Source organism: Asterias rubens, chromosome 22 (assembly GCF_902459465.1).
Source record: "Asterias rubens chromosome 22, eAstRub1.3, whole genome shotgun sequence".
Taxonomy (NCBI): Eukaryota; Metazoa; Echinodermata; class Asteroidea; order Forcipulatida; family Asteriidae; genus Asterias; species Asterias rubens.
In genome coordinates this window covers 4,890,972-4,905,678 of record NC_047083.1, presented here as the reverse complement: position 1 = coordinate 4,905,678, position 14,707 = coordinate 4,890,972, and the positions used below count along the sequence as shown (strand labels likewise).

Genomic DNA, 14,707 nt, shown 5'->3' with positions numbered 1-14,707 from the left:
TCGGCTGGTTCCATTAAGTTGTTTTAATAAGAACAAATCGTGTACGATTTTTTCACAACAATGCTTACATCGTGGTGTGAACAAATTTTGTGGATGTAACATATCCCAACTTGAATACATGCAAAGTTTCAGCTTGATTACCTATGTCGTTCTGTATTTATAAATCTTGTAAGAATTAGCAGTGACTCAAAATGTATTGTAAAATTTGGTATTAAACATGACTCCGTTATAGAAATTTGTACGCTAAGTTTTTATCAAAGGTTAGTGAATGTGTCTATCTAGAAACAAATTATTTCACAACTGCTTTCAAAATTAGTAAGTTTCCCTTCTGGCATTTTTCACCTTTTCCTTATTTCTTTCATACTCCTTTCTGCATGCATTCTTCTTCTTTTATTTACTAACTGAATTCCCTGAATGCCTTTTCTTCACAGCAGAAATGTGTTTTTGACTGTGCTCTACATTAACATTATGTTTCATTTGTTTATAATGCTGTCCACCTATAACTTTTATTTCTTTCTTGTTTTCATTCAGTAAATCTTTCCCAGTATTTGCAACAAGTTTAGATTTTTGATTATCTTCTACAAAACGTTTCTTTCTCTTCCTTTCTTTGTCCATCTTCCTTTTTAATGCCACACGTACATGTTTTCGTTTCTTTTTCTTTGGTGTTATCTCTTGTTTATCCATACCAGTATCATCCTTTACTTGTTCAATATAATCATTACATAACTCATTTTGTTTACAATTCATTTCCTGATCTGCATCTACACTTTTAATATTTTCAACTCTTTCATTGTTTGAACTCTCACCTAAATCAACTACTTCCTCTTCTTTTCAAGTCGTTCCTTATGAACAGACAATACACCATCATAATGTATGCCACGAGTGTGATTAATATAAATTCCTGCATCTGAGGTAACTGAACCAATTTCTGCTATCCTTCCAGAGAATATAAACCACCTATCATTGAATGTGTATATATCAGTTTCAAGCATGTGTGCAACAGCCATAATCTCAACTTCTGACTCCAGAACTGAATATTCTCTGCCTTCGAACATATTCTTCAACATCAGTAAATCCTTCACGAAAGTATGTATTGTACTGACTACCATGTTTCAACAAATGATTGACTGTAGCTAGTCTCAATAGTGCATATGATTACGTTCACTACCAGAAACAACATATGAAATAGCCCCGAAAAAAACAATTTCCATCACCTTGAATATTTCTTATACGATCAGGACATCCAATTCTAGCAAATTCTTCTGTAAGCACTGACTGTGAATAGACTCGGCCAATTCCAAGTGAGTTGCATAAAAATGTCTTATGTTCAAAGCTTCATGGAACAAACTGAAAACTTTCTGTTTGATTTACTACCACCATTTCAAAGTATATAAATTAGTTCAAAACTACAGAGGACCAATCAAACAAGTTCCTTTTATCATGTTTGAATAGGTACACCATGCACCTTTATACAGTATTGGGCAACAGAAGAAAATACTTTTTAGTGTGAAAAACATGACATTTGCAGGCCACAATCATGACATTTTAAACTTTTGATTGATTGTATTTTGTTGTGACTATGGCCACTTCAACTCAAAGCATCAATATTAATTTTGGTTTTTACCCATACACCGATGTGTGTAAACACTGTATACTCAGTACTTTCCGGGTTCCTGTGAAAAAAAATATCACAGGCATATATTTCGCGGGTTGGATTCAAACCCACGACCCTTGCAATTCTAGAGCCACGAACCTTTGCAAATTAGAGCAGCGTCTTAATAATAATAAATAATAATAATAATAAGACTTGTAATGCGCACATATCCACCCTGCTGGGTGTTCAAGGCGCAGTAAAACCAAAACAAAACAAAAACAAAACACAAAGAAAAACAGACACAACAAAATTAGTCATTGAAAACCTGTGACATAAGATAAGTTTTGAGAAGAGACTTGAATTTTGCGGTACAAACACAAGATCGAAGATTAAGTGGTAGAGAGTTCCAGATGAGAGGCGCGGCTGAAGAAAAAGACCTGTCACCCCATGAGTGTCGAGACTTGGGTTCAATGAGGAGAAGCATGGAACTTGATCGAAGATTCCTTGATGGAGTGTAAACTTGAAGCAGTTCAGAAATATAGTGGGGAGCCTTGCCATTTAGAGCTTTGTGGACAATGAGCATCAGCTTGAAGATGATTCGTTGAGAGATAGGGAGCCAGTGTAGTTGTTTCAGAATGGGGGTGATAGAACAGGATTTTCTAGACAGTGTCACAATGCGGGCAGCAGTATATTTTGGAGCCGTTGAAGTCGGGAAATCTAGTTGTTAGGAAGACTGTATAGAAGAGCATTGCCGTTGTCAAGACGAGAAGTAACAAATGCGTGAATGACCTTTTCAGTGGCACTTTTGTCCAAGTACTTGCGAATCTTACCTATATTCCTGATGTGATATGATGATAAACGAACAATATTGTTGATGTGTGGCTGGAGTGTCATCGATGAATCAAAAATAACCCCCAAGTTCCGAGCTTTTAACGAGGGAGCTATCCGAGCATAACCGATGGAGATGTATGGCACTGAAACCTTAGTTAACTGTTGACGTGACCCAAATAAAAGGAACTCTGTCTTATCATCATTTAACTTCAGGAAGTTTTGTTGTGTCCAACGTCGAATCTCTTGGATGCATTTCTCAAGTCTTGCAATAGATGCATTGGCGTTTTCTTGAGAAGATTTAAACGTGATGTATAGCTGAGTGTCGTCTGCGTACACATGGTAATTCAGATTAAATTTAAGGATGATGTCACGAATCGGTAAAGTGTACAGCGTAAACCACTGCGGGCCGAGTACCGACCCCTGTGGCACAGAGTAGTTCAAAACAACAGGGTCGGATATAGTGTCCTCTATGCCAAGGTGATTCTGGAGCTGAGAGAGAAGGATGTTATGATCAACAGTGTCAAAAGCAGCACTCAGGTCTAGCAGGACTAGTGCTGTAAGGTTACCATTGTCCATAGAAGAGAGAATATCGTTGCTCGCACGGACTAGTGCAGCCTCGGTCCCATGGAAAGGCTTGTATGCTGACTGGAACACGTCGGACAGGTTGAAAGTATGAATGTGATCAGAAATACGTGATGACACTACTCGTTCGATGACTTTTCCAAGATATTTTAAGTTTGCAACCGGTCTGTGAATATCTCCTTGTCCAGGTTTGGTTTCTTGATGAGCGGCCTGATGTAGGAAACTTTGAGGCTATCAGGGAAACAACCGGAACTGAGAGATTCGTTTACAAGCTTAGTGATGTAGGGTACAAGTATATCAATGTTTTGCTTTATCATGGATGTTGATACTGGATCCAGCTCACAGGATTTTGAAGGAGATTTCATAATAACCCTTTGAATCTCAGCAACAGTGGCAGGCTCAAACACAGATAGACTACACTCTGGTTGAAGATGTGGCAATGTCTGCGGCACGTTGTAAGGGACTGATGAAAATGATGAGCGGATGTCTGAAATCTTGGTGACAAACACTTACCAACTAGACTGCCTAGATAACCCGGTAGCTAGATGCAGTTCGAATTATTTTTTTTGGCAGTGTGAATTGCAACGATATAATAAGCCGTAGATGTTAAATTTGCATCGGGATTAAGAGAATTAATTTTGATTTTGACCCATACACCGACGACTGTAAGACACTGCTCTTAGTAGAAAGATGAAGGATGTTCTAAAACCAAACGGTAATGTTTAATCATGCAATTAACATACTGATACTTGGCTTCGGCAAAAATAACTTCTTAATCATAAAGTTCGTCTTTCACCATTACCTTCTGTAAACCCTGTAAGTGATTTGTAAATGTGTGAACTTAAAAAAAAAATTCTATACCGAAAGTGTCCAATGACTTTAAAACATCTAAACTAAACTATTAGAGAAACTGTTACTTGTTCATTTTATTCCTCCGAGTACACTATTATTACGATCTTACGTTCACTCCCCATCGGCATATTAGCCAAGTGGGGAAGCATTCACCATACTAAAACCTTACTAGATCAACAAATATACCAACCCAGTAACAAGTACAAAGGAATTATAAGAGCTACAGTGAACTAAAGTTGCTGAACTTGCTTCCGGAACCTCACAACCTAAACCACCTCCTTCATACAGAGGACATTCTTCGAAATTCCTCATACAGTCGAGAATCTTTAGCCCTTCCCGCTTGCCCGATTCCAACCCCCCTTCAACGTAGCCGTAATGTACTGGTGAAGTCGCTTCCCCTCCGAAGAAAACGCGGTCAACTCGACCTTCGAGCGCGTCGGTGCATTGCCTTGAGAGTTCGGTGGGCCAAGCGGAGTATGAACCCATGGTGAGTGGATTACTCGTCCAGCCTGAGATTAAGATATCCTCGATGTCTGGAATGCTATCCCCGTACATGTTGCGAAGAACTTGTTCTATTTCAGCCTTGGTTTGAGATACTGGCTGGGCGTCCACTCGTCTTGACTCGTCACCTTTTTAAGAGAAACATAAAAACAAGTGTGAAAGCGAAGCACAGTCTAGTTTAAAGGCAGTGGACACTATTGGTAATTACTCAAAATATGTGTTAAGTTTGAAAGCGAAGAACTAGTTCACTGGAACGACTGCAAGTAGTCCGTGTGTTATATTCAGGTGGCTTAGCGAAATTACCGTTACACGGCCGACAAAGGCACCTTAACCGCTCGGCTAGGACACTTCCACACTTTTTGATCATTTTCAAAACTTTTAATTTAGACAAATATTATTTCAGCAATATTGTTTTTTTTTTACATTTTGGTCCATTTTTGTCAGCTGCTTTGTGCCTGCTTTCGTGGCTTACTGTTTTTCGTTATAGGCAACAACAAGCTAAAATGTCTTGCTTTCTTACCGGTTAAAGTCGCCAGCAATGTAGGCGTGCCGTCTGGATCAAACCCCTCAGCCTGGAAGTTGAGGAAAGCTGGGTGGTAGCCTTTTCTCGGGCTAGCATGCAGGATCCACTCCTGGTCGTCCCAGAACTTAGTTGGAAAGCTCAGGTAGATGTGTGTGTAGGCAGCTATGAGAGACTTCTTGATGACAACATCCTTCCATTCTGGTAGAGGTGGGATGAACTCAACTAAGTCATTCTGTAAGACACCGAGACTGAAGGTGACCAGGACTTGATCGGCGGTGTACACTGTGCCGTCATCGCAAGTGACAACCACCGAGGCAGGATCGCTCTGATCGATGGAGACTACTCTCTGATTTAAACGGGTGTGGTTGATGAACTCGGGCTCCTTTAAGAAACCAGCAACGACGTCAAAGATTGTAATGAATCCTCTCGGATCATTTAAGAAGTAGGTCTCACCAAAATCTTCCGCCTCATCCGTGGACAATAGCTCAGAGGGTTCAGCGTACTCAAAGTCAATCTCGAACCACTCGATGAGTTTCTCTGTGTCACTTTTCGGGCTCCAACCTCCAAGACGTAACGCTGACCGCTGCGACATGTCAGGGTTGCTTTTCTTGCTCTGAATCCTTGCCTTCAGAGAAAATAACTTTTCCATGGCCGGTTCGAGTTTGTCGTAGTCGCCAAATGCCTGATCTGTGACGTTGTCGCCGGTACCATTACGGAATATAAGGCTTTCGTAGTTACTTGCTCTTCGTTCGAGGTTAAGATCATTGGCAAGCTCATAGACCATAGGCCTTACCTGCCCGTAAGTCCATCCTGCTCCGATTTCAATACTGCGATTAGCAAACGTAGTGGATCGAATACGGCCCCCAATCTGATCTGCTCCTTCTATAATGATAAAGTCATCCATGCCTGCGTCATGGAGGATCCGCGAAGCCTGTAGACCCGACGCACCGGCACCTAAGACAAGAACTTTAGCGTGATTATCCGAAGAAGACTCAGCCCGACGATCGCGCCGACGGGCCCCATGAACAGGCTGGCAAATAACGGCAAGGACAACAATTGCGAGAATGACAGAAAAAGGTACACGTTTAAGTATTACCTCCATTTTGCCTGCCTGGTACCACTGCGAATGACTGCCACACCTCTGTGTATACTTTCTAGGTCGAGTTGGGATACAGTAGGTCAACGCGATAGGGCTATGCCTTGTGGCCGACTTGGTTGTACCGTACAAGGATGAGTACAAGCCCTGCCTGTGGCTGTACAATGTATATGCCTGTCCAGGTAATACACGACTATATTTTTGGTTTGATCTTCGATCGTGAGTATCAAGATAATCCCTGATCTTTGAACCACCGTTCACCACTTAAACAACTCATGTACGTTTAGAATGCCGTGTAAATTCCATGTTGTCCGTCGTGTATCATTGCGAAATACCCCCACACCTTTGTAACACTTCAAGGTCGAGTTGGTATAGGTTAATCCGATGAGTACAATGTACACTCATAGTGAACATAAGGGACGGACTTTAACCTAAAATGGACGTGTCTGGACGTTTGGGCATGTAACCTGAAATTTGATTGGTCACCCACCAGGAGCATTGCCTAACCCCTCAAACTGGTTGATGCGTGCACGCCCACAGCCCTATTGTCCAATAAATAAAGGCCACATAAAGGATGGGCATACCTTATGACGTAAGAGATAAATGGGCGTCTACAGTGGATAACTTTGCTATTCAAATTCAATTGACAGCCGAGTTGGGGGGGGGGGGTGGGGGCTGGGCCATGTGGCTTTCTTTCTTAATAATAGCTTAACCCCGGTGAAAATGGTAATTCTTCCTCACATCGTACAACGCGTTTACTAAGGGAGATAGTTCTTTTCTCCTTTGAATTGATCAGGTTATTGACATCATCATTGACGGCGTGTGTTGGTAATCAAAAGGTTGGCCACAGACGACTTTGCAACGGCTAGGACTAAGTTTTACTTGTGTGTGCCAACTAAGGAGCACATTCCAAGCTCAAATTAGTAATTTGTGATTGTAGCAACTTTTCTTCAACATGTCCTGCTTCCATTTGATTGCTATTTCTGTTATGTGTCTTTCAATCTACAAATCTGTGTAAAGATTTGCTATTTAACCAGGCGACATGGTGTTTTTTCCTTTTGAATAATTTTGATGGTGTATGTGTATGTTTTGTTTTCTTCTAATTAACAATCGTTTTATTGAGGGCCTTTCATGATGAGCAGTGCTGGGCGCTGATCGGAGTTTACCCTCATTAAAGATGACGTAAAAACAATTAAATAAATAAAATAAAATTATGTGGGTGAAGATCCAAACATAGTTGCTTCTGTGCCGTTGATATTCCTCACGGGGAGTGTCGTCTCCTCCAGTCCCAGAGCCACCCTTTCGGGGCGGTCAGTAGTGGTGTCTTGCCTCACCTTCCACCGCTGTGACCCTGGTTCGAATCCATCCATCGGGAGGGCAGTATGTGGATTGGGTTTTCAGTCCCTATACTTGACTGCGTGGGTTTTCACTGGAAAAATACTATTCTTCGGGGTTTGCTTCTCACATTTAAAGACATTGGACACTTGGTAATTGTCAAAGACCAGTCTTCTCACTTGGTGTATCTCAACATATGCATACAATAACAAACCTGTTGAAATTTGAGCTCAATTGGTCGTCGAAGTTGTGAGATAAAAATGAAAGAAAAAACACCCTTGTCACACGAAGTTGTGTGCGTTTAGATGGTTGATTTCGAGACCTCAAGTTCTAAAGTTGAGGTCTCGAAATCAAATTCGTGGAAAATCACTTCTTTCTCGAAAACTACGTCACTTGAGAGGGAGCCGTTTCTTACAATGTTTTATAATATCAACCTCTCCCCATTACTCGTTACCAAGTGAGGTTTTATGCTGATAATTATTTTGAGTAATTACCAATAGTGTCCACTGCCTTTAAAGCTGAAATTTCTTCATCGTCTTTTCTTCTCGTTTGGCTCTTATTAGAGCAATGAGAATACTTATCCAGATCCAAATCAATTGCCCCCCGCCACAATTCAATCATTCATTTCTTTTATTTTTACCACATGTATTATAATGATTAAGGAAGACATAAGTACAATAGGAATTTGTGTAAGGATGGAGGTCTCCCAGAAGAATCGGCTTGTCGAGACCCCACTCATATAATAACAGAACAAAGAACAAAACAACAATATGAAAACACTTTTACGACTTAATTACAACTTAAGTATTGGCATAGCTAGTATATAAAGTAAACTTGAGGTTGGAATAAAGAAAGTCTGCTTATAAATATTTGCTGATTAATTGAGTTTTTAGTTTCCGCTTGATAAGAATAAACTTTTTTATTTTATTTCAAAGAGGTATCCAAGGAATTCCAAAGCTTAGGCCCTTCACGTTTGACACTTTTTGGAGCTAGGGTCGTACGAGCATGATGTTGTCAAATAACTTAATAGAGAAAGCTAGGCATATGTCTAAAAGTCGTGGGATTTCAACAATGTCACTGTAATTTGGGGTTGAACCAACGACATATGGTTCAAAGTGCCGAAGCTCTTAGCTTTTCCACCGTAGTCACGACCATACGTCTCTTATTATGTCATAAAGTATGCCCTGGAAAATCCAGGGAAGTCCCGTGTCCCTGGGAATTCTGTCCGCCCAAAAAAGGGCGCCGTCAGAAGAGGTTTTTACACAGGGTGCTTTCGATTAGCGAATCCCTGGGTCGACCCCGCGGTGCTCACTCGGGTGAGCCCCTGACAAGAGCTAATCGAACGATCACACTCGCCCTCTCGTGGTAACGTCATGCACCTCGGGTCACCCCCAAGTGACCCTCTCCACAAGCAGGGCACTTAGGGCTGACCCGGGTGAACCCCTGGAATGACGTCAAAGCTATTCGAACGCACCGGGGCAGACCGGGGTCGACCCAGGGAAGCTAAACGAACGCACCCCAAATTTGCCAAATGGGGGGACCGAATGAGCGCGGATTGTAGGCAAATTAATAGTGGATACTCAATGACCAGTGTAGTATCTCCGCCGTGGACGCACCCCAAATTTGCCAAATGGGGGGACCGAATGAGCGCGGATTGTAGGCAAATTAATAGTGGATACTCAATGACCAGTGTAGTATCTCCGCCGTGGACGTTGCATTTTGACAAGGCCTGTGGCTTGGACAGCTTCATGGCTAGCAGCGACCCAAAGCGACTTGAAGGGGAGACCACACCTGCGAGTCGAGTTGCAAAGCCACGACCAAGCGGTGCGCGTGGTCTCCCCAACCAGTCGCTATAAGGATAGCGGCTCTACCGAAGCTGTCCAAAGGCACGACGGCCTTGAAAAAGGGGCTACCGTGGCCTTAGAATCGAATGCTCCCGAGGTCACTTTTTCTATTATACTGTCTGTTTTATTTTATGTAGACGGATGTTGGTCATCTCGTCCCCAGCAAAGTGGCCCCAAATCAAGCTATCCCTTAGTGTTTACAATCTCACCCCTGACAGAGTCGCTCCAGCAATCACCCCAAAACAATGTAGCCCCACAAAGTCCCCCTGCAACAATGTCGCCCTAAGCAAATTCACCCTTTAGCTACGTCTTTTGCCACATGCAGGGACGGGCGCGGCAACCAAACGATAATAAATTACAACGACGAGTTTTTGGGGCTAGCCTGTTTGGAAGCGACATTGTCCGGGGACGACTTGACTGAGGGCGACATTGTAAGGGCAACTTTTTGTCAGGGGCGAGATTGTAAACACCCCGGACGATCTTGTTCGGATAGCCTTAACTTTGGGACGACTTTGCTGTGGCGAGATTGTAAACACCCCGGGCGAGCTTGTTTTGGCGACTTTATTTGGGCGACTTGGTTGGGGTGAGCTTGTTTTGAGGCGAGATGACCGGCTTCAAAGAAGAAAACCCCGACCAAAACAAACAACGAACTGTCAGCAGGGTGCTCGTCAACTAGTAAAACAAGTGTTCCCCGGTGGTTCGAAGTTCAGGACTGTCTTTGTACTCACGATCTAAGATCAAACAAAAAGTATAGTCGTGTTTTATTTACTTGGGCAGGCATAAACAACCAAGTCCCACAAGCAGGGCTTGAACTCATTATATAAACTTATCACAACTCGACCTCGAAGTGATACAGTGCGGGAGTATTTCGCAGTGATACCAAGCAGGCAAAATGGAATTTACTATTAGTTTAACTTTGCCTGCAATTCTCGCAGTTGTTTTCCTTACCGTGATTTCCAAGCCTGTTCACGGGGCAAGTCGGCGCGATCGTCGGGCGGAGTCTTCTTCGGATAATCACGCTAAAGTTCTTGTCTTGGGTGCTGGTGCGTCGGGTCTACAGGCTTCGCGGATCCTCCATGACGCAGGCATGGATGACTTTATCATTATAGAAGGAGCAGATCAGATTGGGGGCCGTATTCGATCCACTACGTTTGCTAATCGCAGCATTGAAATCGGAGCAGGATGGACTTACGGTTCGGTGAGGCCTTTGACTTATCAACTTGCCGAAGCGCTCAACCTCGACCGTAAAGCAAGCGATTACGAGAGCATGACAGTCCGTAATGATACCGGCAACAACGTCACAGATCAGGCGTTTGGCGACTACGACAAACTTGACCCGGCCATGGAAAAGTTATTTTCTCTGCAGGCAAGGATTCGGAGCAAGAAAAGCAACCCTGACATGTCGCAGCGGTCAGCGTTACGTCTCGGTGGTTGGAGCCCGAAAAGCGACACAGAGAAACTTATCGAGTGGTTCGAGATGGACTTCGAGTACGCTGAGTCTACGGAGGTATTGTCTACGCATGAGGCAGAAGATTTTGGTGAGACCTACTTCTTAAGGGATCCGAGAGGATTCATATCAATCTTTGACGTCGTTGCTGGTTTCTTAAAGGAGCCCGAGTTCATCAACCACACCCGTTTGAATCAGAGAGTAGTCTCCATCGATCAGAGCGATCCTGCCTCGGTGGTTGTCACTTGCGATGACGGCACAGTGTACACCGCCGATCAAGTCCTGGTCACCTTCAGTCTCGGTGTCTTACAGAATGACTTAGTTAAGTTCATCCCACCTCTACCAGAATGGAAGGATGTTGTCATCAAGAAGTCTCTCATAGCTGCCTACTCACACATCTACCTGAGCTTTCCATCTAAGTTCTGGGACGACACGCAGTGGATCATGCATGCTAGCCCGAGACAGGGCTACTTCCCAGCTTTCTTCAACTTCCAGGCTGAGGGGTATGATCCAGACGGCACGCCTACATTGCTGGCGACCTTAACTGGTAAGCAACAAGCCAGTTCAATTGTTGTTGAAGCAATCACCAAACCACTAAAAGCACTCACCCAACAGTTGCCTATAACCGAACTACACTTTATTGCAGTAAAACATTAGTAAAAGAGGCAAATTAGCAGTTTACAAAAAATCACCAAATAAATGTTAAAAAAAAACACAAAAAAAACCAACAACGGACAAAGGACAATATTGAAAAAAAAAAAAAAGGGGAAAAAAAACGATTTGATCGTTGTGAATAGAGTCTTCTTTCTCGTAAAAGATGACTTGACTTTTTAACACACAGATCTGTATTTGAATTATCTTGTATAAAAAGGGTTACTAGTTACAAGCTATCAGTTCCAGGCAATCACAAAAGATGAAAGCTATTCATAATTAAATGGTCACGAAATCTCCCATGGATCGGAAAACAATGTTAGAAAATGTATCTTGTGATACAAAGGTGGTCATGTTAATGCAAGCTTTGCAATTGGATGCCTCCCAAGCTACTAGTAAAAATGCCATTCAGGCAACACATGGACTAGTTGCAGTCGTTCCCTGAAAGGAACACGTTGCCTTGGATCAGATGAGTTGGTCTATAAAAAGTGCTTGTCACCGTTTGATATAAAACGCACATGGTTAGAAAGATGTTTTATAAGTAGAATACAATGATCTACACAAGTATGCCTCGAAATTGCGTGGTTTTCCTTTTACCTCACGGTCGACTAACACGAGCGGCCATTATGGGAGTCAAATTTTTGACTCCCATAAGTGACCGACCGTGTTAGTTCGCAAAGTAAAAGGAAAACCACGCAATTTCGAGGCAAATTTGTGTAGATCATTGTATTCTACTTTTGAATTATCTATCTAACCATATGCATTTCATAACAAACGGTTTCAAACGCTTTTCAAAGACCAACTCGTCCGATCCAAGGCAACGTGTTCCTTTAAAGACACTGGACTCTATTCGTAGTTGTGAAAGACCAGTCTTCTCACTTGCTGTGTCTCAACATATGCATAAAATAAAAAAGAAAAAACACCCTTGCCACACGAAGCTGTGTGCGTTCAGATGCTTGATTTCGAGACCTCAAACTGTAAATCTGACGTCTCGAAATCAAATTCGTGGAAAATTACCTTTTTTCTCGAAATTCGTTACTTCAGAGGGAGCCGTTTCTCTCAATGTTTTATACTACCAACCTCACCCCATTACTTGTTACCAAGTAAGGTTTTATGTTAACACATATTTTGAGTAATTACCAATAGTGTCCACTGCCTTTAAACTAGACTGTGCTTCACTTTCACACCTGTTTTTATGTTTCTCCTAAAAAAGGTGACGAGTCAAGACGAGTGGACGCCCAGCCAGTATCTCAAACCAAGGCTGAAATAGAACAAGTTCTTCGCAACATGTACGGGGATAGCATTCCAGACATCGATGATATCTTAATCTCAGGCTGGACGAGTAATCCACTCACCGTGGGTTCATACTCCGCTTGGCCCGCCGAACTCTCCAGGCAATGCACCGACGCGCTCGAAGGTCGAGTTGACCGCGTTTTCTTCGGAGGGGAAGCGACTTCATCAATGTACTACAGCTATGTTGAAGGGGGGTTGGATTCGGGCAAGCGGGAAGGGCTGAAGATTCTCGACTGTATGCAGAATTTCGAAAAATGTCCTTTTTATGAGGGAGGTGGTTTAGGGTGTGAGGTTCCGGAAGCAAGTTCAGCAACTTTAGTTCACTGTAGTTCGTATAGTTTCTTTGTAGTGGTTCTTGGGTTGGTGTATCTTTTCATCTAGTGAATGTCAGTATGGATAATGCTTCCCCGTAGTGATGACGGCGACGAAACGGTAAAGCACTATCACCCAACCATTTTACTCGGAGTTTCTTACTCGAAGTAGATTAGATGTTTTAAAGGCAGTGGACCCTATTGGCAATTGTTACAAAGATCAGTCTTCTCACTTGGTGTATCTCAACATATTATGCAGAAAATGATAAACCTGTGAAAAAACACCCTTGTCACACGAAGTTGTGTGCTTTTAGATGCTTGATTTCGAGACCTCAAAATCTAATTCTGAGGTCTCGAAATCAGATTCGTGGAATTCTCAAAAACTACATCATTTCAGAGGGAGCCGTTTCTCAGAATGTTTGATACTATCAACCTCTCCCCTTTAATTAAGTATTAGCAAGTAAGGTTTTATGCTAATAATTATTTTGAGTAATTACCAAAGGTGTCCAGTGTCTTTAAAGGGAATGTTTACGTTTAAGAAAACATACTATTTGTTAGACGCCTATAGTAGCTTTCGATAGTATAGTTTAAATTATAGGTTACAAAATACAATGTTGTGTATCACAACGTTTGAATCCGAGAAGAGTTGCTCTCATCCATGCTTCTTAGATTGTGCATTCCTCACTTCGAAGGAGGTTAAACAAATTAAGATGGTTGTGCCCCAACGTTTAAGTCTGAGAAGCGATACTGTCAGCTATGCTTCTTATAGATTGTGCATTCCTCACTTCGAAGGAGGTTAAACAAATTAAATTGGTTGTGCCCAACATTTTCAGTCTGAGAAGCGATACTGCCAGTAATGCTTCTGAGATTGTTTGTGTAAATCCATTGAATGTTCTTCGCTCCGGAGTGTCGGCGATATCTATGGAAACGTAGTCTATTTTGCGCTCGATAATTAAAGGCAGTGGGACACTATTGGTAATGGTCAAAGACCAGTCTTTTCACTTGCTGTATCTCAACATAATATGCACAAAATAACCAACCTGTGAAAATTTGAGCTCAATCGGTTATCGAAGTTGCGAGATAATAATGAAGTAAAAAACACCCTTGTCACACGGAGTTGTGTGCTTTCAGATGCTTGATTTCGAGACCTCAAATTCTAAATCTGACGTCTGAAAATCAAATTCGTGGCAAATTACTTCTTTCTCGAAAACTACTCCACTTCAGAGGGAGCCGTTTCTCACAATGTTTTATACTACCAACCTCTCCCCATTACTTGTTATCAAGTAAGGTTTTATGCTAATAATTATTTTGAGTAATTACCAATAGTGTCCACTGCTTTTAAACACGCACTAAAAGTACATTCTGAAAATTAGTTTCTTGACGCAAAAGGCTTGGCCACGCAAAATCCAAAAGATTAACAAGAACGGAAAGCGCGGCATTCCTATTTATATTTATTTGTTTTTCAAATCATTGTGATTTTAATTAAAATGATCACAAGAACTCGTCGGACGGTCATGCAAAACGGGGCACTTCCAAACACAACTCTGCACAAAAACATGACCACCCTAAAGAGCCAATAAAGGATGATCTCAATATGTCAACTATTGGCTTTTTATGGCCAAATAGACATCGCAGATACCGGTTAATAACAATTTTACTCTCAAAATTTGCATTTAGTAATAAATATCTCGCGTCAAAAATGCACCCGGCCGCTCGGCTTTTTCAGCTGAGAGTCAAAAAGGGCTTATCTATTATAATGACCCTGGACGCCAGTGACGAATTTCCCCTATTGTTTTTGAACACATTTCTCCAGCTTTGGCATTTCCACACCAAATAGCCGCCACTGA

General features: G+C 42.1%; 2 protein-coding genes across 2 annotated transcripts; one reads left to right on the top strand and one right to left on the bottom strand.

The window, feature by feature from the left end:
- Positions 1–4,027: 4,027 nt before the first annotated feature.
- LOC117305416 (polyamine oxidase 7-like) lies at positions 4,028–6,121 on the bottom strand. Its single transcript, XM_033790286.1, has 2 exons — positions 4,881–6,121; positions 4,028–4,488 (listed from the first exon to the last, which is right to left on the bottom strand). Exons 1-2 carry the CDS (start codon positions 5,983–5,985, stop codon positions 4,028–4,030), a joined length of 1,566 nt encoding a protein of 521 aa, XP_033646177.1. The 5' UTR covers positions 5,986–6,121.
- Positions 6,122–10,050: 3,929 nt separating this feature from the next.
- Positions 10,051–12,930, top strand: LOC117305415 (polyamine oxidase 7-like). Its single transcript, XM_033790285.1, has 2 exons — positions 10,051–11,152; positions 12,470–12,930. The coding sequence occupies exons 1-2, from the start codon at positions 10,051–10,053 to the stop codon at positions 12,928–12,930; spliced, it is 1,563 nt and encodes a 520-aa protein (XP_033646176.1).
- Positions 12,931–14,707: the final 1,777 nt, after the last annotated feature.

Excerpts from the sequence above, each read along its gene's own strand:
- LOC117305415 (XM_033790285.1), top strand. The coding sequence starts at position 10,051 with ATGGAATTTACTATTAGTTTAACTTTGCCTGCAATTCTCGCAGTTGTT. Across the intron at positions 11,153-12,469 it reads ATTGCTGGCGACCTTAACTG|GTGACGAGTCAAGACGAGTG; the intron begins GTAAGCAACAAG and ends CTCCTAAAAAAG.
- LOC117305416 (XM_033790286.1), bottom strand. The coding sequence starts at position 5,985 with ATGGAGGTAATACTTAAACGTGTACCTTTTTCTGTCATTCTCGCAATT. Across the intron at positions 4,489-4,880 it reads ATTGCTGGCGACTTTAACCG|GTGACGAGTCAAGACGAGTG; the intron begins GTAAGAAAGCAA and ends TCTCTTAAAAAG.